Genomic DNA, 27,018 nt, shown 5'->3' on the forward strand with positions numbered 1-27,018 from the left:
AACAACAGGCCTTGGTACTGTATTTGGAAGTAGATTATCGCATTTCCTTATGTCAAATTCCCAAATTCAGTGGCTTAATTATTATTTTATTGCCCTCAGCAATGGCTAATCATTACTTAGATTAGTTATGTGAGTCATGAGACCAAAAATAGTGTTCCAATGACTGACATAGTAAAGCCAGTTTACTATAAACAAGGAATAATTTACTACACCGAGGAGTCAATCCACAGTCATCAATACAAGGTCAGCAAAGACTACTGCATAGCATACTGGTTACTGTACCAAAAATGCATTTTTCAGCATCCATTGAAGTGGGGAAAAAGTGGTAAAAACTCCTATTATTTTTTACATATTTAAAAAACAACCAGCTGATTGACAGTTAAAGAAAAACATAACATTTCTTTTAAAAGTAAAAGCATAGTCTAAAGATCTTAAGAGCACCGTAAGATTTCTATCCCAGGAAACAGTACAAACCATTAGGATTGTAAGTAAAGAACAATTAAAAGATTATTATATCATCCCGTATTTAGAACACAACTGAAAATCTTAGTGTGCTGCACTAAGTTGCATCATCCTCTGATCTAACACACACGTAGTACAACCAACAGTATTTTATTGACTTTTTAAAAAGCTCTGGAAGAAAATAATGCCAAAAAGATGTTTTTCATGTATAATTTAAATGCTGATGTGTAACTGAAATGTAGAAAATACTGCTGCTTTTCCCAACATCAACCTGTTTGTATCCGGTTTAATTAGCTCTTTCACTGATTCTTTGAAAATAATGTTCCTGGATATCCCTGGCTACCAATAATTTTTATGAGTGCTACTTTTTCACTGTTGAAAGTTTCTGTGTTTATATTATTCACAACCCTTCCTTCCTTCTATCCGTGTCTCTCACACTTTTAAGTGGTGGTTTTCGAAAATACAGCACTGAAAAACTACTTTTTGCTGCTCTAAGTGATATGCAGTTGACATGATTTCTGTCTTCAAAGCACTGAGTCCAATTTCCAGGTGGATCACACATTAAACACCTTAATTAAAAATAATGCTCTCTCCCTACTGTGTTCTGACATGAAAAAGGCTATTCGCCATTCAATATACGTTCAATCTCTTCCAGTCTTTTCAAAGCAGCAACTCTTTTTTTCTCAATGTCTTTGATTTCTTTTGTAGATTTTTTGGGAGTCTCTTTCTCCATATTGTTTTTCTCTGTTCGTTTCTTATTTTTTAACTGCCCTTTATTTATTGCTGCTTGGATGGTTTTCTTCTCATTTTTTACTTCTTTCGAATTTTCAAAAGATTTTTTTTTTTCTTCTACAGCTGCAACCCCATCTGCTGGGAGTGACGACTGTTCTGCAGCACTGAGCGATGCAATTTTACTCCTGACTATGTTTAGGTGACGCTGAATATATTCCTCATGAGGTGCCAATGCTAGAGTTTCAACCAAACATTTTTCTGCTTTCTTTAAGTCTCGCTCTTCAAAGTAAACCACACAAAGATTATGTTTTCCTTGTACATTGTTAGGATCCAGTTCCAGAATTTTTTCAAAACACTTTCTTGCACCACTTATATCTTTCTTTTGGTTCATTAAAATATCTCCTTTTAAAATCAGACCTTTGGTATGATCAGGGTAATATTTCAGTAAGTCCTCCAGGATGGGCAGCGCCATCAATTCTTTTGCTGTCTGAGAATAAAGCAGTGCCAAATTGAACAAAGCACTTCGGAAATTTGGTTGTAACCTTATTGCTTTCTTCATCCAAGCCTCTGCTTCTGTATCTTTTTTGTCATCCATTGCCAGCATACCCAAATTGAAGTAGCCATTTGCATCCTGGGGTTCTTCTTTCACATAATTTAATAGTCTTTGTTTAGCTTCAGGTCTAAGCCGAGCATCACCTAAATGACAGAAAATTATAGATTTATTTCTGAATAATTTTTAGACCAAGACTGTCAAGTGTTAAGGTTTACACATATTAAAATGAAAGATATTTAGTACAACTGTAAAAGGCAAAGAGCTTAAAAATACTACTTTTCTTTGTTGGATAACAGCCTTTTATAAAGATGTATTTCTCTTCTTTACAGAGCAAAGCTACTCACACTTGACTTGTAGCCAAAATCAGCATCATTACCCTATTATTTCTTGACTTTAATTTTTTACAAAATATGAAACAAATAAAGGTGTCTCCACATACTTAAGAGATTATTTTCATGTATGATTAAGTAACTGGAATGGAGAAAATACATCAGTTTTGACAAATCAACTCTCACGGAGACAAACTTGGAGTGAAAGATCATGTTGTAAAAGATATATCAGTTGTTTTTTTTTTTTTTTAAAAACCAGAGATCATATAGGACAAATTTAAATTGAGCCTTTTTTTTTTCTCCTAAATCAAATATTTCCCTTGTTTTACTTTTGCCTCAAAAAAAACCAAAACATCCCAATAAGCAAGACTGTAAAGGAATAATTGTTATACCTTGCCAATGTGTTTTATCACTACAAAGGCAAATCTTTTACAAAATATGTGCAAGACTGATGACAATGTTTTTTTGAAAACAGATTATATATGAACAATTTTGAAAAGTCATTTTGTGCAAGACTACGTTCTTTATAAATGTTATAATACAAAACACAATTTGTTTCAAAAGTACTTATCGGTCAGCACACATGTACACCTTGGAGATGTCATAAAAGTCTATAAAGATGACTATCACAATAAACAATTTCTTCTTTGGTGTTTCTCTAAATGCAATCAAGAGTGATCCTATGAACTTCTGCTTCAAAAAAAACAAGTCAAATCTTAAAAAGAAAAATAGCATGCATTGTAGGAATGCAAATACACAATGCTTATTTCAGGGACAAACAACATACCGGATTCCTGCATTAGTAGTGCCGAGTTGAACAATGCCAGTTTATGCATCGGGTTCAGCTCAAGTGCTCGGTTGAAATTCTTCAGAGCTTCTGTCGGATCTTTTAGTTCAATGTAAACAATTGCCAGATTGTACCACAGGTCTGCATTCATTCTATCTAATTCTAGAGCTCTAAGATAAGCTTCCTTGGCTTTCAGAGGTTTGTTCATTTTTAGAAGCAATTCTCCCCTGTTGAAGAACGAAATTTTACTTTTAACAACTCTCACTTGTAACAAAATGAAAAGAATTGACTTTTTTTTTTTTTTAAAATGCGCCTTCTTAAAGGTATTAGATGCAGTAATTCTTCTTTTGTTTTAAAGGCAAAAGGACACAGGATGTTGTTTCTATACCATTCCCTAAAGCTTTCACCTCCTCAAAAATCCATATAGAAGGGTACATCCAAGGTGGAAAGGGAGTGGGAGCAAGGCAGCAGGGGAATCAGCAGGGCAATCAGCAGCTACAGTCTAGGCTTCTTGGCACCTCGGACCCAGCAGGAATCACAATTAGAGAATTAGTGAACCGAAGCCTCAGTGCCCACAGGCATATTACTCTTATCTACTCAGGCTCCCATTTATGTGCTTCCTTGCATGTACTTCCATGCAAGTCTTGCATTTTCTGGACCAAATTCAACAAAAATAAGGTAAAAAAAGTATTTTTAATCCAGATTAACAAGAAATTTTCCAGTTAAAAGCTAAGCTAGAAGATGGGAAATATGAGTTTGAAATTCAGAAAGAAATCAAATGGATATGTCTTGCCATACAATGCACCAATACACATATGTGAAAATACATTATCTTAAACATATATTAAAAAGAACTAAAATGGATTCTAAGAATAATTCATTACTGATGCCAAAATAGCATCTTACAATTTTAGAATAATCATTAAACCAATACCAGCAGCTGTTTTAATAGCATAAAATAAATATTGCATAAACTGTTTTCTTCATTCTACAAATAAATAAATAAATGTCCAAGAATATACAGCTTTAAAATTAGTAAAGATACCTGCTGATATAAGCCTGCTTGAAATCTGGCCTCATACTAATTGCTTGTCGATATAATTGATCTGCTTCTTCAAGGCGAGATTCATTTGCTCGAATTAAATTTGCAAGATTGATATAAACATTCAGATGGTTTGGAGCGACTCTTGCTGCATACTTTTTACCTGGAATAATCTGTCAAAAGAATATACACACCAAATACAGACCCCTAAGACATTTCAACAACATGTGAAATACAACAAGTATAGATCTAATCTTGACTCTGCCACATTTGTTTTGGATACTACTGGATATCACTGTGCAGCTCTTAATAATCACAAATTCTTTCCTGAAAAAAAAATATGAAAATAGAAACATTTTTTTTAAACTTTGTGAAGATACAGATAACTTATATAGCATATTTGAAACATCAATTTATTATGCTCTGCAGCTGCTTAACTGGGCAAACAGCCATCAAGGACCGACCTTGCAAAACTTGCCGAATTCAGACTGAGGTTAATCTAAGACCTAAACCTGTATTCTATCAGCTTAATTCCTTTTTTGACTGTCCATCCATAAGTGCGGATGATATTTCATCTGGCACTATTACACAATTGTTGTATTGTCTCTTCATGTGGTTTACAGGAAACTTTTTAATGCTGTAGTTCTACTCAGTGATCTGCTGATTTTTATCCATAGTGATTGTTATCCGTGTGTTGCTTTCTCATATATGCAAAAAATAACACCACCACCACAACAAAAACCCCCCTCTCCTTTTCTTCTAAAGGACTAAAATTTGTAATATTGCTTACACTTACATATAACTTAGTATATGATAAGTATAACAAGCATATGTTTTTAAAAATATGTTCAAAGATTTTTTTTTTGTTGCTGCTCTTTTCTCCCCACTCCAACACTGCATTTAACCTTTCACTTGTAGGTTTGGAAATTGGAAGTCACCAGTGTTATTAGATAGAAGAGAGAGCAAACCCTACATGATTAGAAACTGTACACGTACATTTAACTATTGCCTTCTTTTATATCTTCAACTTAAGCAAATCAAAGCAACAGTATAAAATTAACTTAAAAAGTTCATTAAACAAAGTTTCAAGTTACCATTTCTTAAAATTGTTACAACTGTATATAATCAGCTCTTAAGAGAAGGATAGCATCAATACTTCAACCATATAGCAACATACAGCTTTATGCAAAAACAGGAAAAAATATATGATAATTAAAGGTTTGAAAAATCTCCTATGGCAATAGGTAAGTTAAAAAACAATAATTACCTGAGGCATCAATGATTTGGCAATCATATATGATTCTTCAGCTTCTTTAGTTTTGTTTAAATTTTTGTAAGTTCTTCCTACATTCATATGGGCACCAATATCATCTTAGTAAAGAAAAGAATAAAAACTAAAATACTTCCAGGTATTCAGTACCATACAAATAAATGACTATGCCTTGTGAGTAGCATTAAGTAGAGCTCCTAAGAGTACCTACAATTAAGTAAACACACTTTGAAATTGCCTGGATTTTTTAACTTTAAATAATTTTTCTTAATAAAAGAAAATTAAATATTAATTAATATGGAATTAGAATTTGGATCACACTTTTTCTGAATTAGTTTCAATAATGCTTTTAAATGGAAAGTCTTTCTATTCCTGTTTAGATAAAAGCTTTCCTAAGTAACTTTTCAAAACTCGTAACTTGGAAAGAATTAGTTTCTCACACTCAAAAATTACAGATCAATTTGTTAAACATATTGTATGGTTGGATGTTTGGTTGGGGGGGAAAATAGTTAATTCAGAGGATTTTAAGTAAGCTAAGAGTACTAAAATTCCAATGTGGGGTGAACAATAAGCCATTGAATGCATTCTATGGCAACAAGTCAAAGTTTATACCTGGTTGCACTTGGGTGGCTTGTATGAAGAACTGCAAAGCTCTTTCAAAATTCTTTTCATTTTCTAATGCGTGTCCCACATTATTCCATAGTTTTGCATTGTTCTTATTTACCTAAAAACAGAAAAAGAATACAAATACATAACTATTAAGCTACAATTACATAACACTTGATTTTCTTGCAACTACATCACAGCCATGTAAACATGCATAGCAAATGACACAAACATCAAGTTTCTCCAAGTCTTGTAAAGAATATGTAAAGAATAACAAAGTAAGGATATTTTAGTTATTGGCCAGATATTGTCCCTAAAAATCCTGGGGCTTCCAAAATTAATTGCACATGCATTTCATTGTAAGACAACACACAGCTGGTAATACAAACTAATCCTATGGTGCCAAATGCATTTTAAAGATACTATTTTTATGCCTCTATTTTTTTGTAGATTTTTGTTCTCAGGAAAACATATTATGCTTTTATACAGTTGGAAGAATATATCCAACTGTTGTAAAAGAAAAATAAAAAATATCAGACAAAGTACCTATCTCTCTCTCTCCCCCTATATATATATATATATATATGTGTGTATATATATATATATATATACACACACACACACACACACAAACTTATATATATATACATATATATATATATATATAAAATCTAGCAGCCTTCTATTTTTTGCATGCAAAATTCTGTGCAACATCACACACTGCTTTTAAAGCATTCCCCAAAGCAATTAATTAGATATTAACAATGTAGAAATAAACCTGTCAAACATAATTTCCACTTTTATCATGCTCTACTGTACTCAACATTTTGAGAGAAATAGCCATGAAAAGTCTCCATAAATTCTTTGAAATGCAGTACCTTTAAAGCTGACATGAACAGTGTGTACTCTGACTCCCAATCCCAGTTTCTGTGCAGTGTTTTTAAGGCATGAGTGAACAGAACCAGAACCAAACACACCCAAGAAACCTTTCTTAGCATGCTATGTTTAAAAAAAAAAAAAAAAAAAAAAAGTTAGAATCTCACAATTCTAATTCATATCACATTAAATCTCATACATTAAGAGATACAAATTGAAAAACAGGTTTTTCATGTTTTGAATCTTTTTTTTTTTTGCATGACTATGCAATACACTTAAATATGAAAGCATTACAAATTATTTTAAAAGTTCAGGAAAAGTATTTTTTTATTTTATAATTCAAGGTCATGAGTATGATCATGATGTCAAACACTAAGATTTTTCAAAACACTCTATAAAATTTTAAATACTACAAAATATAAAGAACTAAAAGAATTATCCTACCCTTTTAGTACCAAGTAATCCTGAAAAAATTATTGCATGTGCACATTGTCATTACCTTTTCCACACCGTAAAATCCATCTTAACAGAGTTCAGCTATCAAGGCTACACAAAAATCCATAATCAAAGTGACATCCTAATGCAGCTATAATACCTAAATAAGAGCAAGTTTTAATATATCTTTAGCAATTTGTATTTTGTTTTAAAAGCCATATGTAATTCAGGGTCAGAAATCACTTTGTGACCAGCTTCTCTGCAACAATGTATTTCTAGAGTTATGCAGTTTATTTTTTTCCACAGTTTAAGCAACAGTCAGTTTAACCAATACTGATACAAAACATCTGTTTTAAGTTGATCAAGTCTCTAAATTCTGATGCAACTGAAGAAAAAAAGGTCCTACTGAATACCTAGTAGCTTTCCTACAATTATGAATATTATCTTTTTTTTTAAAAAAAAAAAAAAAAAAAAAAAGTTTAATGAAAGCAGATATACCTGTTCATCCCTGCCAGCTATCCTTACACTTTGAGTTTTAACAGAGGTCTTCACGCACTGTGCTGACATCACACGGGTTTGACAGAAAGCACAACCTTCTTTTACTCGTACAAAATTCTGTGCAGACTTAGATGATTAAAGAAAGTAGAAAGATAAAAGGGAATCCCTACTAGGCTTATGAAAAACAGTTCCACTGCTCATATTCTTAAAGCATTTGCTTTAAGCTGTCTCCCCTCTCATGAGGCCTTTTAGAGCACTGATTCCCACACGCTTTGTTATAAACCACTCTGTTGCCTTATTTTCCTCCCTGTTCACCCTCTCATCTTGGATCCTATTTTCTTTTACACCACTTTGGTTTGTGTTTGTGATGATGCCTTCTCCTCACTCTCAAACAAGGTACAGCAAATTTCTTTTTGGGCTGTGCTGTCGTTAGCACAGCTTATCATGCAAGAGCTCACTCTGCCAACAGCAGACATAAGGGACTGTGACCGACTGCCTTATGGTTTGCCTGAACTAGCACCAGGATGCCACGGGGATAACAAGGGAAAAGCATCCAGGTCCCAAGGAAGCACCTACAGATCTATGAAGAAGACAGTGTAAAATCCAAGATCTATTCTATATATAAGAACTGATGCCACAGAAGTCCAAAAAGGTGTTTTTTTCTGAGCAGGATTTCCTAATAAGAAATTCTTACCTAAAATATTCCTTATTAATAACACATACAGAATTGCTCTGATGTTCATTCTTAGCATTTCTTAAAAGTTTGGCATTAACGAAGGTTTTTGAACATGCTGCAAACTGATACACACGCATTAAACAAACTCTAGTCAGCAACGATGTTTAAAAATGGAAAAGACATCTAGAGATTGTATAATCTTTTAAATATGTGTTTCTTTACATCACAGAAATTAGAATATACTACTAGGAATGTACTAAGTCCATGAAATTTCAAAGAAAATATATACTCAACATCATATGTTGATCTTCAGCAAGACAGCTTATGACCTGAAATACTAGACTGTGCAGTTGAATCAAATCTATCAGCCTTTCATCTTACAGTCTGCATACAACTGCTAATTCAAAAGAGACTCTGAAAAGACTCTGAAGGTATTTATTAAATTACTATGAAATTTATTCTTACACAAAACAGCAAAGAATAATTTTAAGGTACTTCTAGGGCTGGCTCATTCAACACAGACACAATTAATTTTTTAAAAAAGTTGTTAGCACTTTTTCAGAAAATTAGCTCAGCAGTCAGAAGGTCCTTCTAACTCTACCCAACATACCTACACAGACTAGTTTTATCACAAATATTTGCTTATGCAAAAAGTAGCTTTTTCCCTCACTCCAGTAAGCTAATAAATGTCTTTCTCCAAAAGCAGCACTTCCAGATGAGTGTTATCACGTTTTATATCAGTGCTGCTTATTATGTTTTAGAAATTTGGTTACAAATGAAAATATCCAGTAGCCTCCTAAGAAAATCCTTATAATCATCTGTTCACACCACATGACTAAAACAGTTCATCTGGATTTTTACTCTAGGTTCCGTAAGAATTCAGAACAGAGCAAGAACTTTAACATGGTATTTGCACACTGGTAAAAAGTATACTTATTTATTTGCTATGAAATTAAAATAGATGAGTTAAAATAGTCACAGATACTATTAAGGTACCTTTTACTGGATAATTTCTTCCATCCATGTGCTACTAAAATGCAGAATCCCATGCTAGGAACATACAACACTCGTTCTGCCACTACAAACCCAACAGGAAAAAAAAGGTTTGATGCAGGAATGAATGGTAACACTATTAAACAGAGTCCCTAGAAAAGAAAAGCAAATAAATTAGTTATCAAGATTAAGTAGTAACAGCCAAACAAAGAAGCAGTTAAAAGGCATAAAGGAGGCCTCTGCTTCATACTGAGGCTACCAAACATGGCAAGTTTTAAACTTCAACTGGCATTCTTTCTTAGTGAACAGCCTACTAGTCTAGTAAGTTCTCCACACTACAGAAGAGAGCAGCTGTAAGGAAAAAAAGCACTAAGATAAAAACAAACAAAAAACTCCAGCTACAAACAGAAAACAAAATGCCCCTTTTAAAATTAAGAATTCCACATATAAATCTACAACAGTCTTAAGACTCTTGGTCATTCTTCTTTTATAAAAGAAGTCAGTTCTCAATAAATATTGTTTTTTCTATCCTCCGCTAATGTATAGTATTTGTAATAATACTGAGAACTATTATGTTTATAAACAATACCTGAAAGTTTTGACTTTCAGGTCAACAATATTCATCAGCTGTCACACTTTTTGCTTTGTATTATTTACTAAGAATTCAAAATAAGGCAAGGTCCTCTTGTTTGTACAAGGAGCAGTTAAGTTATAAAGAGAAATTAAACAGTATATTAAAAAAAAAAAAAAAAAAAAACAGAAAGTGACTTTCATTGTAAAAAAACAGCAGCAGCAACAAAAACAAAAAAGAAATCCCTCCCATACAGCAAGCTCGTTGCAGGCAGAAAGAATGGGCACATTTAAGCTAAAGCTAAAGGAAAGACTAAACCTAAAAGTATTAGCCCACATTCTATAATTTAAAAATTTGTTTCACAGGGTGGGGGGTGGCGGGCAGAGTAAAGCCTGGAAATAGTAAAACTGCAAAATAGAACACACAGTATTTTAACTTAAGCTTGAACGATAGATGCAACTAACTAAAATATATACACACAAATATATATATATATACACACACACACACACACATCCACAATATACACAATAGATAAAATTTTAAATATATATTTCATAAAATATGTATATGTATTATATATTTATAAACATATATAAACTACTATATATGTAAGAGTAAGTAAACAAGTAGTAGTTACAGGCATACTTTTGCTCATGGTCCTTTATACAGGGTCCATTAGCACAGAGCCCTACCAATTCTATCAGTGGAACCCTTTACTGGAATAATCAACTAATTTTTCTAAAGATAAGAAAATGTATGCAATATTTTCAAGTCTTTAGACCATTTGCCTCAGGAACAGAAAAGAAAAATTGCAGTTTTCTTACAAAAATAATTTTAGTTGTGCATTTTTTTCTTACATGCTGTAAGAAAGAGCAACCAATTATGCATTAATGGCATATTCCTATGCAAAAAAGAACTGAACTCTAGAACAATTAAAAGTGAACACTAATCTCTATGATAAGTAGTTCAATTTATAATAAAGTGCCTTTTCTAGTTTCTGTTAAGATTGAGAGTAACAGCATAAAAATCAGAATCAACCACTAAATGAACATCTGTTATTATATATTGCACTGCTGGTATCTAGAGATACCTAAAAATCAAAGCAAGCAATCGTCTTAATTGCAACTCTTTGGTTGTTGACAGACTTCTTTATAAAATGTGTGTATGGGAGAAAAATAGTCAAAGATGGAGAAATCTGTCTGCTGCTAAAAAAAAGCAGACATCACCATTTGCTTCAGTGTCTTCAGTTAAATAACAAATTAATAGCTTCAGGTAGCAAAAAAAAGAAGTGAAGCGATTATTCCTAAATATATGGCAACTAATTAAGAAAAATAAAAGTCATGGGACATTTGAAGAAATAGTACTTTTCTAAAATATTTCAATTTTCTATTTACAAACAAGCATAATTTTAACTACTAAAGACCTTTCCAAACATACACAGAACACTGAATAAATGTTTTAAACCACTTTGACACAGCAAGGAACCTTCATGCTGTCAGTCTTCTGTATCATTTTCGTCACTTAGTTATACAAAATGCCTTTAGACTTTACTGGGGGCAACTACTGGAACTAAGAGTTAGTGTCATTCTACATTTCATTTTTTTAATTTTAAGGAGCCAGACATCCGTGACAGTACAAAAAGTACACTGTAAGTGTGCTTTGACAGCCAATGTGTTGTTTTCCTATGTTTTCACTGAATTATGGATTATCTGTTTCCAATGTTAAAATCCACACAAAATCAAATCAGTAACCCAGCAGATTTCAGAGGACGAGTTGATCCATATAAATTCTCATACTATTTTTATATTAGCAATTAAAATTTTCAAGTCTTTTTTTTTTTTTTTTTTTAATAAGGATATGGTCCCATGACCCCATGAGGTCACGTTATATATAGGGAAAGCCACTGTTAAGTTGAAGCAGAAAAGATCCTACAGCTGATATTACTAGAAAGGACTTCCAGGTCTCAAAGTTTTTTTTTTTTTTTTTCCTCCCTCTTCTCCCTGCACCCCAAGTTCACAAGTTTGGAACAACACTTGTTTCAAGAAGGATTGCACAACATTTTTCCAACTTCTTTTCAATCTTTTTGTCTCTCCTTAGCACACTGTCCTTCAGCTCAAATTTCCTGTGCACAGCCTCAAAGGTACTGCAGATAAATGTCTTCTTTTCTGTTCATTTAGTCTTTCTCTTTATCAAAATATTTCAGCAGGTGCAGAAGTTCCTTTGAAAAATATCCCAGTCAAGGCACCTGAAAAAAAAAAAAAAAAAAAAAAAAAACAGAAATCATTAAAGTATGCAGGCAGAAAACAAAGCATTATCACAATACTCTAAAACACAACAGTAAATATGAAAAATATCTGCAATCAGACCCTTTAAAAGCTCCTGACATTATACACAAAGAAATATTTCAAAGCTTGAGCTGTCAGCATAGAGACTGTAGAAATAAATATTGCTAAATGTAGAAGCACTGTCATCGTGGCAGATGTATCGTTTGAAAGTGTAGAATGCTCTCTCCAGGAAAACGAAGGATACCTGTCTGTTCATGACACTTGTACAGTAAAAATCTACTAAAGTTTCTGGTCAAGTAAAAGTAGAGCCGTCCCATCATGGTTGCTGGACAGCTGTGGGGAGGGGTGGCGTTGGGCAGAGAGGTAAAGCAATCCTTGGGAATGGCTTTGGGTAGCTTGGCAAATATTAAGAGATGACAAAAAAAAAAAATTCCAGCAAATTTCCTAAAGTCCATAGACAGGTCAGTGATCGCTGCTTAAATCTGAAATCAAGCGCAAAACTACTAAAGCAATTCTAGATCTGTACTACTAGTATTCAACATGTTCAATATTTATATTGTAACCTACTTATAAAGGTCATCTGGTCTGATAAAAGAGTTATCTGATTGTTCACAGGGATAAAGTAAACAAAAACAAAATCATCTAATTGCTCACACATTGTTTCCAGGGCATGTCCTTTTCTACTGTCAAAAGGATTGATTATTTCGAGCAACATAATGACATCAGTGTATCAAAGAATGTAATTGTTTAAAATATATAATCTCATTTTTGTTAGTTTAATATTGTCAGCTGGCAAAATGAACTACTTCAAAAGAGAACTCAGCTATTTTACTCTTTCCCAGCTCTAGCTGCTATTTTAAAAAGGTAATTTCAAATCCTTTGACAAAATATTAAAATGAAAATAAAATGAAAACAAAATGAAACATACATCTACTTACCTAACTCATTTTCTCCCAGAGGCGATCAGTATCAGAAACACTGACTGAAAACAGGTTCTTCATCTTTTGCACCTCATAAGCGAGTTCACCCCCTAAGAATTCTTCTGGAGAGGTCTGGAGGAGGGAGCAGGAGGAGGAGCCCTGTCTTCTGTCTTGTCCTTGTCCCATGTGCAGTTAAGTAGAGCACCCAACTCGATATCCGAATCACCATGTGTGGAAAGACATACTTGGACATATTTGCGGCCTCCATTCTCTTTTGCGTTCCCAATCCCTTTCCTTTGCATCTCCTTCACAGAGTCCAATTAAACTTCTTTACTTCTGCAGCATGCATAAAGCTGTACATATCCTGATCTCAAAAGTAATGAGATCTTCCACTTACATTAGGCTGCATCATGAGACCAGACTGATCTCTCCTAAAGTGTATGCGTCTGTATATTTATGTTTTTTTGATAACAAATTTGTGCAGTAAAATAGCAGCAGAATGTTCATTCATAACATTGGGCTGATAGATAAAACTTCCAAAACATGCTAGAAATTTTCAAGGCACCTAGTAACTCCTTTTCAAGACCGTTACAGTTTAAAATATACGACGATGCATACAATTACGATACCAAATGTAGTGTGCTGAAGCCACTTTTATAGTCATACAGACAATAAGGCATCTGTGCAGATTGCACACCCAATTTACAACTGTCAGGGTAATACCTTACTTTGACTAGCACAAATTCAGGTTTTTAATGGTAGAACTGAGTATTAAACAACAAGTTTTAAACACAGCAACTCAAAACTTAATTACCTACAGAATTGCCATAAACTGAATAGAGTGGTGAACAAAATCTTACTGAACAAAGATTCAGCTTTAAAGATGGCCCTATAATATCTTAATAAATCAGAAAAAGAAGCTACACAGGAGAAAGTTTTGTGTTATGGGAAGGCAAAAGAACCATCTACACTAGGATACCTCTTTTATCTACAGAGTTGCTGCATGTTATAGTAAGTAAAATTAATTGTTTTAATATATGATACTGCATTCTCATTTCCTAAGAAATTATGTTCAAAGCATTCAGATACCATGTCTGGAAAAAAACAACTCATACTGATTATATACATAATATATGGTATATCATTAAATCGTGGAAAACAGTTTTCATTAAACAAGGATTATATTGTGTTAAGCACTTCATAGCTGGCAGGCTGGACAGAATAACCTTGGAAGACCTTTCCTATGAAAGCACTTGGAAGAATACAACTATATATTTTATAAAACTAGAACCAACACTGACTTACTCCTCTATGTAGAAAGAATTCCATTAACCCTTCTCCCTTATGAACTTCACTGAAGAGGGACCAAAGAGAAAAGCAGGGAAATAGGGATTCTTAAAGTTTGAGACATCTCTGAAAGAGAGGAAAACCCTGTTCTTAGCACACATTTCTAATACTATCAATGCATTGGAGGAAAAACGCTTCATCTTAGATAAGCGAGCGATAATCCAGTTTCCACTTTGCATTTAAGTGCTGCAAAAAAATACTGTTTCTCAAACGCATTGGCTATATGCTTATATATGCTTATTGGCTAAATAAGCATTGTCCAAAATTGTATTTTAAAATTGCAAACACCTGGGTAAGTCATTGTATACATTTAGTATACCAAAGAGCAACATATGACTCTTTTGTTTATATAAATTGAAAATGAGCTGCAGTGTTGCTGATGAAATCTCTTATCCTGAATTTAGAAAATGATTTTCTAGTGAAACAATTTGTCCTCCTTCTACAACAAGCAACAACACTCACATTAGTCCAAATCATAACTATATGCTAGGTCTCTGAGTATTTTGAGAGAACAATGAGAGAAGAGGAAAACTTATGCCCTTAAATGTCAAAATATGACTTAAAAAAAAATAAGGAAAAATAATTGAGTCAGTTGGTCAATGTGCTGAATAAGTGCTGACATATTTAAATAAAGTAGATATGTCACAGGACAAAAAAGCATTCTGATCCTTAAAAATGTACTCCAAGTTTGTTAGCTATGTTTTGAATTCCTGAGAGCTACAATACAGTTCACAAATACATGCCAGCAGGCATATTTATTCTCATCTCTTGCCTGTGTTTCTCAACCTCATTCCTGACAGACAGAGTCCTATTAATTGTGAATTAACAGTATTGTTGCAACTGTTTTCCTCTTTCCTTGTGTGTTCATTCTTGCACACAATTAGATACATTAAAATCACCCAGTGATCTTTGAATTACATGTAGAATAAGGCATGTGATTAAAAATCCCGAGCCAGTTACACTCTTGCAAGAAAAGGACAAAACCATGCATAGCTCATACCATCAGTACAGTCTTGGAGGAATCCCCAGGATATCGGACACTGAAGACAATCAAAGATCCCAGAAGGAAAAAGAACGTAAGAGTGGCAACATTTCTGACATCTAACAAGGACTCCACAAGAGGAATAGTTCCCATTGTCCAGTCACAGCATAATTCTGAGGGGTTGAGAAGAAGCCAAGCATTTACAGGCAGGAGGTAGTTGAAAGTCAGCTGCCTTGCTGGCGATGGACTCACAGCAGCTGGGTTATCAAACCTAAAGCAAAAGAAAGGAGAATGAGGAAAACAAAGAACAAAACAAACAAAGCAAACAAACAAAACAGTATGGACTTGAGTTCATGCCCAGGGACCAGTAAACTCTAAATTCAGAGCTAGAATTGCCAGTTATGGCCACGTGCAAAATCTTTCTGCATTTCTCAAGTGCGTAGCTCAGGAACCAGACATGATATATCTCAGCACAGGACTGAGGATCCTGTTTTCCTCAAGAAACTGGTTTGGAATATAATCAGCTTAAAACTCAACAAACAGAGAATGACTACATCATTTTTGCTAAAGTTGGACTCCGGGTTCCTTGGTCTGGAGGAAAAAGTAATTCAGGGAAAGTACTAGATTCTTGCATTTTTACATATCTCCCAACAGAGATTACTTTTAAAACAAATTACATTTTTTCAGTTCTGACATTATTCCCATATGTTCAATGTTAAGCACTGTATCTGAAGATTTCTGCTTCTGCTACTTTCTGCATAGTAGGTAGCTGAAAAACAGAAATTATTTCATATGTAGACGAGAAAAAAAATCTAAAACGTTTTGAAATACTCATCCAAGGTTCAAAATCATGACCACTAAAATAAACTTCTGTTAATAAAATTGTTAATCCCTGAAGTATTAGAACCAACTAAGAATCACAAGTGTTTAAAAACTAATGCCTTCTCAGACACCTCAGTACTTCAGATATTCTTGTGGGCAGTTACTGAAATACACTAGTTATTAATTTCACAGAAATAATATTGTACAGTCACTACCTAACAATATTGAATAACCAGATATTTAAGGCGAAGCAGTTTCCAGCATTTTATTCAGACCTCATGAAGCCACATCTTATTTATCAAGATCTGCAAATTAAGACACACTTTCATATTACCTTGTAAACACTGGAAGTTGAGACTGAATAACCTGGACTCTGACTACAACAAGCAGCAGTGTACTGAACATCAGGACAATAAGCTTTAGCAGTGTTTGGAGCATAGAGAAAGGGATACTGCCCTTCCCTCGAAGAATCTGTACCGCTGTGTCCAAAAGCACAGGCAATGTGTACTGCAAAGGAAAATGAGCTTGTTATCAGACAGTATTCACTAATCCTTTATGAGAATATTAGAAATTAAAAAATATACAAGATTAGACATTAAATTTAAAGGCTTTTTTAGCGTGACAAATTTCATAAAAATATTACTGTTCATAAGACCATTCCACAACACCTGTTTGCTCGATTCCATGTGATGGAAGCCATTTGCAAACAACATGCCCTCTATTCTTGCCAAAGTAATTAGAAATGAACTAATCTATCTTTATGTACCTCCGACTTTAATGCAACTATTACATGCGGATCTTTTTGCAAATCTGTCAACTAAAAACTCAGCTTTTAGTTCAGAAATGCCAATTCTTTATCAAACATATTTGGTAATATCTCATCATGAAATATATAAAAACAACACCACCGCCACCACACCCTAGAAAGCATTTGATTTGCTCCCACAAGCCAAAATCTATTGGGTCAAAGGAATATCTGAAAGGTGCAAAACAACTACAGAAGTAGACTAAACTGACAAAATTAGTGATGAAATACAAAGCTTCGGAATATGTAATGCCTCATTACAGAATTCCTGGGAAGAAATCTTATCTTTCAACCAGATCTTACCCCTTGAGCAATAAATACTTCATATACACAGCATATTCCCACTACTGTTATTCCTTGTTCTTTGCACAATGTTGCAACAGCAACTAGAAACACCGTCACTGCAATAGGAGTCCACACTGCAAATCAAAAAGACAGGATTGAAAGTGTTCCATCTTGTACCATTTAGACTTAAAAGGTGAAATTAGGCTTTGAACAAATTATGTTTGAACAAAATCTAGAAACTTATTCAATATCATATAGTATCAAAGAGATCTTCAGACTTACTTTACAAAAATAAATATCTGTTAGTTTCACAACTGCCACCCTTAAAATTTAAAAATTGAATAAATGGCAAAAGAACAATAAGGTATTCTAATTAAAAAAAAAGAAAAAAAAAAAAGCCAAAAAAGCCCAAACAGATAAACTTTGCTAACTCACCAAGATATCCTTTCAAATTAAGTGCTCAAAGGCAGTCATGAATTTTCAGTCACTTAGAAAATAGGCAAGACTCCTTTATCTCCATTCTGCAGCTTATTTAGGACAGTCCAATGCACTCTAGCTTATTTTCGCTATTTGCACTAATAAAAATCAGTGCAAGAATCACATAGTCTCTAGAGAATTCTAGGGTTTTACACAACAACTTAAAGAAGTTCATTAAAAATGTTGTGTATTTATTCGCTTAAGAAGCCATGCATCCACGTTATTATTTTAAGACCATTTTTACCATTGATACAGACATGGAGCTGACAATATAAATTTGTCAGTCACTTACCTATAGTATTATCTGGTCCTTTGGATTTAGTATATGACAAAAAAGCAGCTAGGAAAAATATAGATGATAAAAGCTCTGCTCTCCCCACAACTCCAGTTACCTAAAAATGAAAAATAATTTTAAAACTTGTTATTTACTGTAAATCTTAAGAACACATCTTACATTCTTATTTTTATTTTATTCTTCTTCTCCAAGAAGGTCATGCTTGCGTTCCACATCTCTGAGGGGAGAAGGAATCACAGTGTTGCTGTGTGCAGGGAGGGTTCCAAACTATCTACAGTATTTTGGAATATTGCAGTGACAGGTTACTAAATGTTTTTTCTTCTTTTCGTATGCAGTTACTGAATTATTCTGACAATTACTGGTCTTGGACTGACAGCTGAAAAGTCACAGCTGATCAGTCAAAAAGGGACTATTTTTCCTTTCTTCTGTGGTTCATGTCAATTGCTTCATTAAAAAAAAAAAAAAAAATCCCCCCAAGCTTTTTCCTATTTTTTTCACGGAGTATTGAATATTGCTTCACTGATCAGGATATGCATAACTAAGACCTGTAACCAAACACAAGTGGCCAACAACAGTGCTGAGCTCAAGAACACTGACAACATGTGGCCACTAACCACCCTCAACGTGCCCATAAGTGCCACTATTAATGAAGCAACTGATAAATGCTATACTTTAAAAAAAGAAAAAAAAAATCTTCAGCAGCACCAGCTGCAACATCAACTGAGCCAAATTGGGCAGAATTTTGACTGCTTTCTTCATAAAGCCTGGAAGAAACTAAGTTTTATCAGGAAGAACTACAAGTAAAGTGTGACATGGACTGTCTTTCATATATATCCTGGCAACATATCCTTGTAGACAGTGGCATATAGAAAATATCACAGTCAATTTTGTTCCTATCTTGTAGAAGTGACTGAACATATCTAAGAAGTGCTCACTTGACTGGTGCTATGGCAACTCTTTTCTGAACAGTCAAGAGCTATCAATACATTGATGACAAACTCTGTGCAAGACAGTTTAAGGATGACTAAGGCTTTACAGCAGGTTTGGCAAGCTTTTGTTTGATAATTTCACTGACAATAAGAAATCATTACAGGTATCGCTCCCCTTGGTAGCAAGACAGAAAGGGAGAGATTTTATGATTCTGTTACGGAGAAGTGTTAAAATCCATATGGCAGAAGGTTACTTTGAATTCTCAAATGCAATACAGACTCTTTTCTCTGCATGGGATATGTTTTCTGAATGCAGCCAAGCTGTGACCAACAACCACAGACTGGCTACTATGCAAACAGTTACTGCAACAGTCACTGATCTAACCAAAATACCCTGTAAGGCTGACTTTGCTACTAATTGTCTATCTTTTGTAGTGTCTTTGATTACACTTAAATTTTTGCAAGGAAGGTGCTTGTAAAATGGCATGCTATCCTGAGACAGAAAATCATATTTGGGTAAAAAACCTCATAGTTCAACATTTAATTATGATGCTAATTCCTGACTTTCTGCTATCTAGCCCCATCACAATGTTTTCACTTCCAGGTGCATTCTTGAAGCACAATTTATCCAACACAGCATAAAGAGAAACTCACTCAAGATTTGAGGTCAGACTGTAAAGAAAATATTCATTTCTGAATACTGAAATCACTTTCTGATGCTTCTTTTGGGAACAGCTTAATTTTGCCAAAGGACTCACTGAATCGTGCTTGGAGAAACATCTTCCCCATACAAGGCACCAGGAGAAGAGAGTTTCTATTTCTGGATAGAGCAGTGATTTATGACATAAAATTTTAGCATTCCCAAGGCTAGTTAACAACCCATAGCAGTAAATGGATCATCCCATTTCTTGGCAAAAAGGGCATATTAGGCAAAAAGAAACGGAAAGACATCGTAAAATGTTACTTTATGATCTGGGAGACTGTGTTCAGTTTCCTCAAATTTTTCCTCAGAAAGTCATATACGATCATCGCGAGAGCTCAACTTCTCTCCGAAATCCATCCTCTCTATTTAGCCTGCTCTGCTAATTTTTCAGAGTTAATCAATTGATCATAAGATAAGTAAAAATTTGAACCTTGGACATATTGCACCTGCTGTTTGAAACTCCTGTGCAGGGGAATAATATCAGAGGATTAAACTGAATGAATCCAATTAAGACACATTTTATACCCACAAAAAGAACAAAAAAAGGAGGAATGAATTCTGCTTTGGAAGTTTAATTAAAGTTTGGAGAACAGTGAGTTAGCATCCCAGTTCAAAGTTTAAACCACAGCTAGTTATTACTTAATCTCGGTTGATGGAAGGAAACTTAAATCAACTAGGACTCTTTGTTTCACACATGGACTGCAACTCAAAGAATACTTTCTTGGTTACATGCATGTTAGATAGAATTCATCTCAATAAAATCACTTGAAAATGATTTTTTAAATAGTGTATTTCTGAAAAGGAGAAAGATTAAATTGAAAGAAGTATGGAGAGGTGAAGGAAACCTCTTAACATCCTCTTGGGTACAAAAATACAGCACCAAATGAATTCAAACACAACTGCATTTAAATTCCAGATTCTACAAGGATTTACGTACAGTATCAAGCTCTGATAATTACAGTCCTGAAGTGCCCTCATGTGGCAAGTATGAGTGATTACACACTTATCACCAAATTACCTGGCTTTGTATTTGTAATTAATAGCTTTTAAAAAACATATCACTCAGTTCGATGATCTTTTATTACATAGCATTCTTAAAGAGATTATATGCCTTTTTTGGTAGCTCTACTGTATAGTGTTAAATAATTTTAAAAAACTAAGTGTATTACTGGAATCTCATATGGCTCCACCAGTTCATAAAGGAGCATGAACAATTCACCTAAACCATGAATTGCTAATGCAAGTCTCTAGCAACTTTCAGATATTCCTGCAAAGACCCTATCATACTTGTTCAAGAGGAAAGGCCAAACCTTGAAATTCTAAAGCACATATGTTCCTTAAAGAAACACCAACTATGTTTTACCTATACTGTCCCACACATTAATCAGGTGGGGTTTTGTATTTCCAAACATAAAAAGCAAGAAAATGGTTAGGCTTTAAACTTTCACATGAAGCACGTTTAGAAGCATGCTGCTAGCTTCCTCTGAAAAGTTAGGTACATGAATAGCAGCCAATTAAAAAAATATATATATTTTCTTTAAAGACTTACTCAATTGCCGAGAGGATTTCTGTCTTTAAAAGAATGAAATGTGAGAATTATTTGAACAAAGAGAGCTGGAAAAATTACACTAAGATGAAGGTAGTCTTTTCAACATTCATCATTAAAAACAACAATAAACACACACACTCTCAGGAGAGCTTCAAAAAAAATAAAAGGTTAAAATGTTTTTAGAAAGTTTCAGTATAATATAGAGAATTTTAAATCAGCTAAGACTACAGGAAAAAAATAATTGGAATGGGCTTTTCAACCAGTGTGAGTCTCTGCACATGAAGCCAAGCTACCCGATACAGAAATAGCAGCTTAGCATTAAACACATCTCCTCTATCAACTTGTCCGACAAACACAAGCTATAAGAAAACCTGACCCTAATACTCCATTCAGAAGAGAAGAAATGGGAGGGAAAAAATCCCAAACTTTTGACACTAGCCTCCAAGTCCGTTTGAGAATTAAAAACTGTACAATAATTAATCACTAAAAAGTATACAATTAATTATTTTTGGCTTTTAAAATTCTGCTATTGATAGGAGCAAATGCTTATTTAGAATCAAAACATAATTTGAAAGAAACAAAAAGTGTGTTTTATCTTTCTTGTATTGTACACTGTCAAATATAGGATGCCGAAACAGAAAGTCCAAGGATATCAATTTCAACATACCCAGAAAAAAGTCTTGCTGAGATAAATATATGGGCATAAAAACACAATGAGAACAGTCTCTGTGATTAAAAGAGAAGTATGAATTGAAAATCAAAATTAACTAAAGGTCTTCGTAAGTACTTGCAAGATACAATCCTAGATGGATCATTACAGAATGCACAAATATCTCTGTAAACCTAAGTACCTGTCCTGATAAAAGTAAATGCCTGTGGCAGAAACCCAAGTTATTTGATAACTAAACATATGTTTCTTTTGATTATTTTTTCAGTAGTTGCATTCAAAGAATACCACGTAACTCTGAGCACACTGGAGTCATCAGAAACTGGTCTCTTCATTTCTCATTCTGCAAAAGGCTGATATACAGAAGTCCAAACTCAAACACACACTCTTTAGATATATTATATATAAACACACACATAAAATACAAAATTTAAGATTACTAAATACAACAGATTAAACATATTGGGGCTTTACCTACCGCTTCAGTATGTATCGGGTGCACAGCAAAGAGCAAGGATGCAACTACGCTGCTCCTGCTGTCCAGGAAAAGCTTACAGACCTTGAGGAAGACTATACAAACCACGGCATGAAAGATCACATTTAGGAAGTGGTAAGAAACTGCATTTAATTCGCTGAACAAGTAGTTTAAGCGAAATGTGAGGACTGTGAGGGGACGGTAAGATTTATGACTCCTCTCCTAAAAAGGAAATAAATAATAAATTGGTCAGAATCAACTTATAAAGCACTTTTAATTCCAAAAATATCAAAAAGGTCTGTGCACATATATATGCCCCCACTATTCACAAGCATACATCTTCAAAATAGAGACCTGAAGAATCAGTAATGCTAACAACAGCAAAGAAAAAATATTGTAGAGTAAAATATGGACTATTTAAAATTAAAATAAATTGAAATGAGAGAAATTAGTTTCAACCATTTTTCCAACATCCAAATAATTTTAATGTATTACTCAAATATTTTGAATAATCTGCTACTTTTACACTGTAGATCGACATTACAGAAAGCATAATTTTGGAATACTTACTAAAAATATTTAGATAATACTTTCAGTATGTCTGTCAGGATAACTGACAAGCAAAACTTCTATGTAGGTTATTAGATAGTCCTTCCATAAGTCTTTTAAAAATTCTCCTTAACACTACCTTCCTGGTCAAAACACATTTGTCAATCTATAGCCTAATGACCTTTGATGATTATACCCATAAAACAGAGGAAGAAAATGTGAAAATGAATCAGAGTGAGAAAAATACTTTGTGTATTACTTGCTTCTGTGTATGTGTATTTTTTAAAAAGTGTGAACATTCAAAGTAACTTAATGTTCATTTTTTAAAATTTAACATGACTTTCATTTGTTTGTAAAGTGCAGAATCAATACTGGAAATTCAGTGACTTTTCCGCCCTCTCCTCAAAGTTAGGAGGTCTTTGGAGTAAAATCACATTGACAAACACGTTTAGATTTTTTTGAAATTACTGAGCTCCAGGATTACATAGTCCTAATGGTATCTAAAAACAGCTTTAAAGCTTTATTTACTCGTTATGAAGATTAAGTATCAAAGTCTAGCTAGCAATTAGTATCTCACATTTTACTAATCCTGAAAATGAAGGACATAAAAAAGTGACAATTACAGACTGGAATGTCTTGATAGGTAACACTTCTAAGGCTGTTATTTGCTGCCCTGTTAATGACACCTCAATTACCTTTTTGAACATTATATAATTTTCAGCTTGAACCACTGCTACCTAATATCTTTCATCGATAGCCTTAACACCAGTGCATCTTTTCAGACACAAGCTCAACATGGCCCACAAACCAAAATCTCTGAATTAAGACAAAGATACTTGCTCAAATAAATGTGATGTATTTGATTCCTATTCTCCACATTTTGCTACTTAGCTGTGTAACTTTCCTTCCAGACGAAAATTAAAAAATAAATACTACTGCCTACGAGAAAGAAAAAGGTCAGATTTGTCTAATTCCTAAACTGAAATTAAAAAATAGTGTGATGTGCAATAGAAGACTCTCCACTTTTATTATTATTATTGTTTTTTTTACACAAGTCCTTTTGCTTAGCAAAGAAGGAGAATACAAGCCATACCTGTTCCCGATTTGATCAGGTGTACTAACTACAAACCACCAAACTGAAACAGAAGCTAACTGTACTATTAAAACCATATCAGGAAAAAAAAAAAAGTCTAAAAATGCTACGAGCTTATTTCAATGTTCCATTTCCTAAGTGATTCAGATGTTTCACAGACAAATTACCTCCGACATTGGAGTCCCCCAGAAGTCATTCTGAAACAGATTTTTTAAAGGAGTAGAAGGATGTAAATCTTTATTGTCCAAAATTGCTGAAACATCATCAAAAACAAAGCCACAAAAGAGACTGTTCCAATAGCACGCTGCCACCACACCAAGTATTAGTGCTGCTTCTTTCAGGCTTACATCAGCCATCTTCTCCAAGAGCTTTTGTGGACAAAAACATAAATGTAAGAATAGACACTTAGTTTTATTAAATTAAAAATTGACTTTATTTATTAAGCTTAATTTAAGACAATCAATATAAAAAGCTAATAACTCTTTTCCAAAAATTAACATCAAAAAGTGTCCTTAAGCCTTAGCAACAATATAGTGCTCTCTCATTAAAGATTCTCTCCCCAACCAGGCTAGATACAGCCTCTTGGCGGCATTTCATATTTTACTGAAAAAATAAAGTTGAAGATAATCTGCGATCTAATTTGCATCAGATAGCGGTGCAGTTCATATGAACGTTATAGGTTTGCAAGAACTGTGAAATTAACTGTTTTAGAACATTGAGTAAATTAACACGCTGACGTTCACAGAATATGAAGTTATCCAAGTGGCAGACAGTATGCTAATTATTCATGTTTTAGGTTTAAATGTGTTTCTTACAAACAAAATGTTTTAAAAAAATCAGAAAAAAAACCTGAAGAACAGATAGAAAAAAGGAGCATTATGCAGGTGTTCAAGGCCAGGTAAAGTCCATCTTTAATATTAAAAAAAATTAACTTACCTCTGAAGCTCACACTTCATTCACTTTCATCATTCGTAGTTCACGAAGTCATTTTTCCGTAACTCTTCCAAGCATTCTGATATCATCTAATGACTTTGGAAGGCCCTCTAGAGAAAAATAACATACATAGACAACACTATAAATTGATTATACTGACTGAACATTATTTTCTTCTACTTTCTATAAACATCCTAAGCTCTACAAGTAGTAATTTAAATGATTATTTCAAAATGATACGCAGGTGGTCAAAAAAGGTGAAACTACTATGCATCAGGTTGAGAATTTTTCTTGCATGAATAAATTACTTTTAAAGAGGAAGAATGAAGGACAAAGGCAATCTTTCTGTCTCCTGGTGGATGTGACATGTCTTACTGCCAGATGTTGAGACAAAAATATCAAAAGCTATAGACAACTGAACAATGAACCGGCTCTGAGAAAACAAAGTTATGACTGAATAACAATGTATAGTATTTCCCCTGAAACTAAAAGGGGGAAGCCATCTGTGAGGACACAGACCAGCTAACAGTAGCCAGATGATGTGGATCCATAAATACACAAAAATATCACTCTTTTAGCTACCGGAGTTCACACATTAAAATTGATTAGCTGCTTAGGAGCTGTACAGCCTGATTTATTTTCCTCAAGCATGAAATATCTTTTGTTGCCTTTTTTTCTTTTTTTTTTTTAAATAATGCCCAGGTTTTAACTACATTACCCCATAAAAACAGGACATAAATGTATCTCATTCATAGAGGTAATCTCACCGTACTCTCTGAAGTGCAGTCCATGAGAATCACCTACCAGAAATAGCGGTTTTATGGTAAGACTTAAAACAGCAGTATGGGAAGGTATGTTGAGCTCAACATGCTCAACAAGACGGAGGTTCAGCTGAACTAATAACCATGACAAGGACCACTTAGAAGAAACCAAACTAAATTCAATCAGTGTTACTCACATAATGGCTTTGATTTTTTCTTTTTTAGTACTTGGATAACTGGCTATTAAAGCTACATCAACCAAGAAAGAGCCTTTTTCAAATTATTACCACCTTTGAATAATAATAATACATGGAAAAAAAAAGATCTAAAATATGTGAAATGCAATTAAAAATCGGAATAAAACAGAGTTAATGAAGCCATGATTCTTCTACCCACCTGGATTGGAGCACTTAAAAATACAAATCTAAGGTAAGATCTGAACATATTTATGTTTTTTTTTTTCTCCTTCTGGCAGCCAAACAAGGCTTATTGAAAAATAAAAGCAAAGCATTCTTCAGGAAGACATGAAAATACAACTCTCTTTGAACATCAAGTCACCAAAGATAAAGGTATTTTAAGAAGGAGGAGAAGAAGAATCCGCCATTCTGCACCCTGCTAGAAACATAGCATAGAATATCCTTGTTTGCAACAGCTTCTGGATGGTGAGGTTCCAAGACTAGTTATCCTGAAAATCAGTAACACTGAAAAAGGAACTACATGTAAAAAGCCATTATTCTCTAACATACAAATCTAGTTTTCTGAAATAACGTCTTCCAACAACTGAGGGGAAAAGAACATGATCTTAAAATAAATTCACCATTTAAAACCCCCCACCAACTTATGAGTAGGTTTTTGGTGCCTTGAGGCTTCTTTATTAATATCAGTTTACTGTTTTCGTTGGAACAGCAAGGCCTTGCAAACACTGACTTCATTCCCAGATAGTTTAACTGAAGTAATTCTTAAATGACCACAGTTCAGAAGCAGCTACTGCTACCCAGGTGTACAGGTGGAAGAAGAAGAAAAAGTCTGTAGAAGTAGCTTCCTAACCAGAGTTTAATCATAGATCACAATTTCAAAAGTCTGTTTCATTCAAGCCTGTCCTACATAAAGTTTAGTATTTTTTTCCCTCCATAAATCCAACCTTATCTGCTTTTTAATTACTCTCTTAACTCTTCCATATGCAGAATATATTTCAAGAGAAGCCACCTTACTTACCCCCCTAACTCTAGACAATTCTGCTGCTTTCATAAGCCCTCATTTTTGCTCTGAATTTCCTGTATTTCTTTTATGTGTAACTATATTTTTTCA

The 27,018-nt window shown here is 33.8% G+C and overlaps 1 protein-coding gene across 1 annotated transcript; it reads right to left on the reverse strand.

The window, feature by feature from the left end:
- Nucleotides 1–1,064: 1,064 nt before the first annotated feature.
- On the reverse strand, nt 1,065–25,044 carry TMTC3 (transmembrane O-mannosyltransferase targeting cadherins 3). Its single transcript, XM_010219164.2, has 14 exons — nt 24,953–25,044; nt 24,184–24,384; nt 22,378–22,596; nt 18,049–18,148; nt 17,298–17,413; nt 16,524–16,696; nt 15,386–15,638; nt 9,263–9,411; nt 6,660–6,780; nt 5,788–5,899; nt 5,173–5,276; nt 3,909–4,078; nt 2,864–3,090; nt 1,065–1,890 (listed from the first exon to the last, which is right to left on the reverse strand). Exons 2-14 carry the CDS (start codon nt 24,370–24,372, stop codon nt 1,082–1,084), a joined length of 2,742 nt encoding a protein of 913 aa, XP_010217466.2. The 5' UTR covers nt 24,373–24,384; nt 24,953–25,044; the 3' UTR covers nt 1,065–1,081.
- Nucleotides 25,045–27,018: the final 1,974 nt, after the last annotated feature.

This window comes from Tinamus guttatus, unplaced genomic scaffold (assembly GCF_059628265.1).
Source record: "Tinamus guttatus ecotype Peru unplaced genomic scaffold, ASM5962826v1 Tinamus_guttatus_pri_ptg000472l, whole genome shotgun sequence".
Taxonomy (NCBI): domain Eukaryota; kingdom Metazoa; phylum Chordata; class Aves; order Tinamiformes; family Tinamidae; genus Tinamus; species Tinamus guttatus.

Bases quoted from the DNA above. Each gene is read 5' to 3' on its own strand.
- TMTC3 (XM_010219164.2), bottom strand. From the start codon at position 24,372: ATGGCTGATGTAAGCCTGAAAGAAGCAGCACTAATACTTGGTGTGGTG. The intron at 22,597-24,183 runs GTAATTTGTCTG...TTTCCTTTTTAG, and splicing joins GGGGGACTCCAATGTCGGAG to GAGAGGAGTCATAAATCTTA. The intron at 1,891-2,863 runs GTATGTTGTTTG...TCTGTCATTTAG, and splicing joins ACTACTAATGCAGGAATCCG to GTGATGCTCGGCTTAGACCT.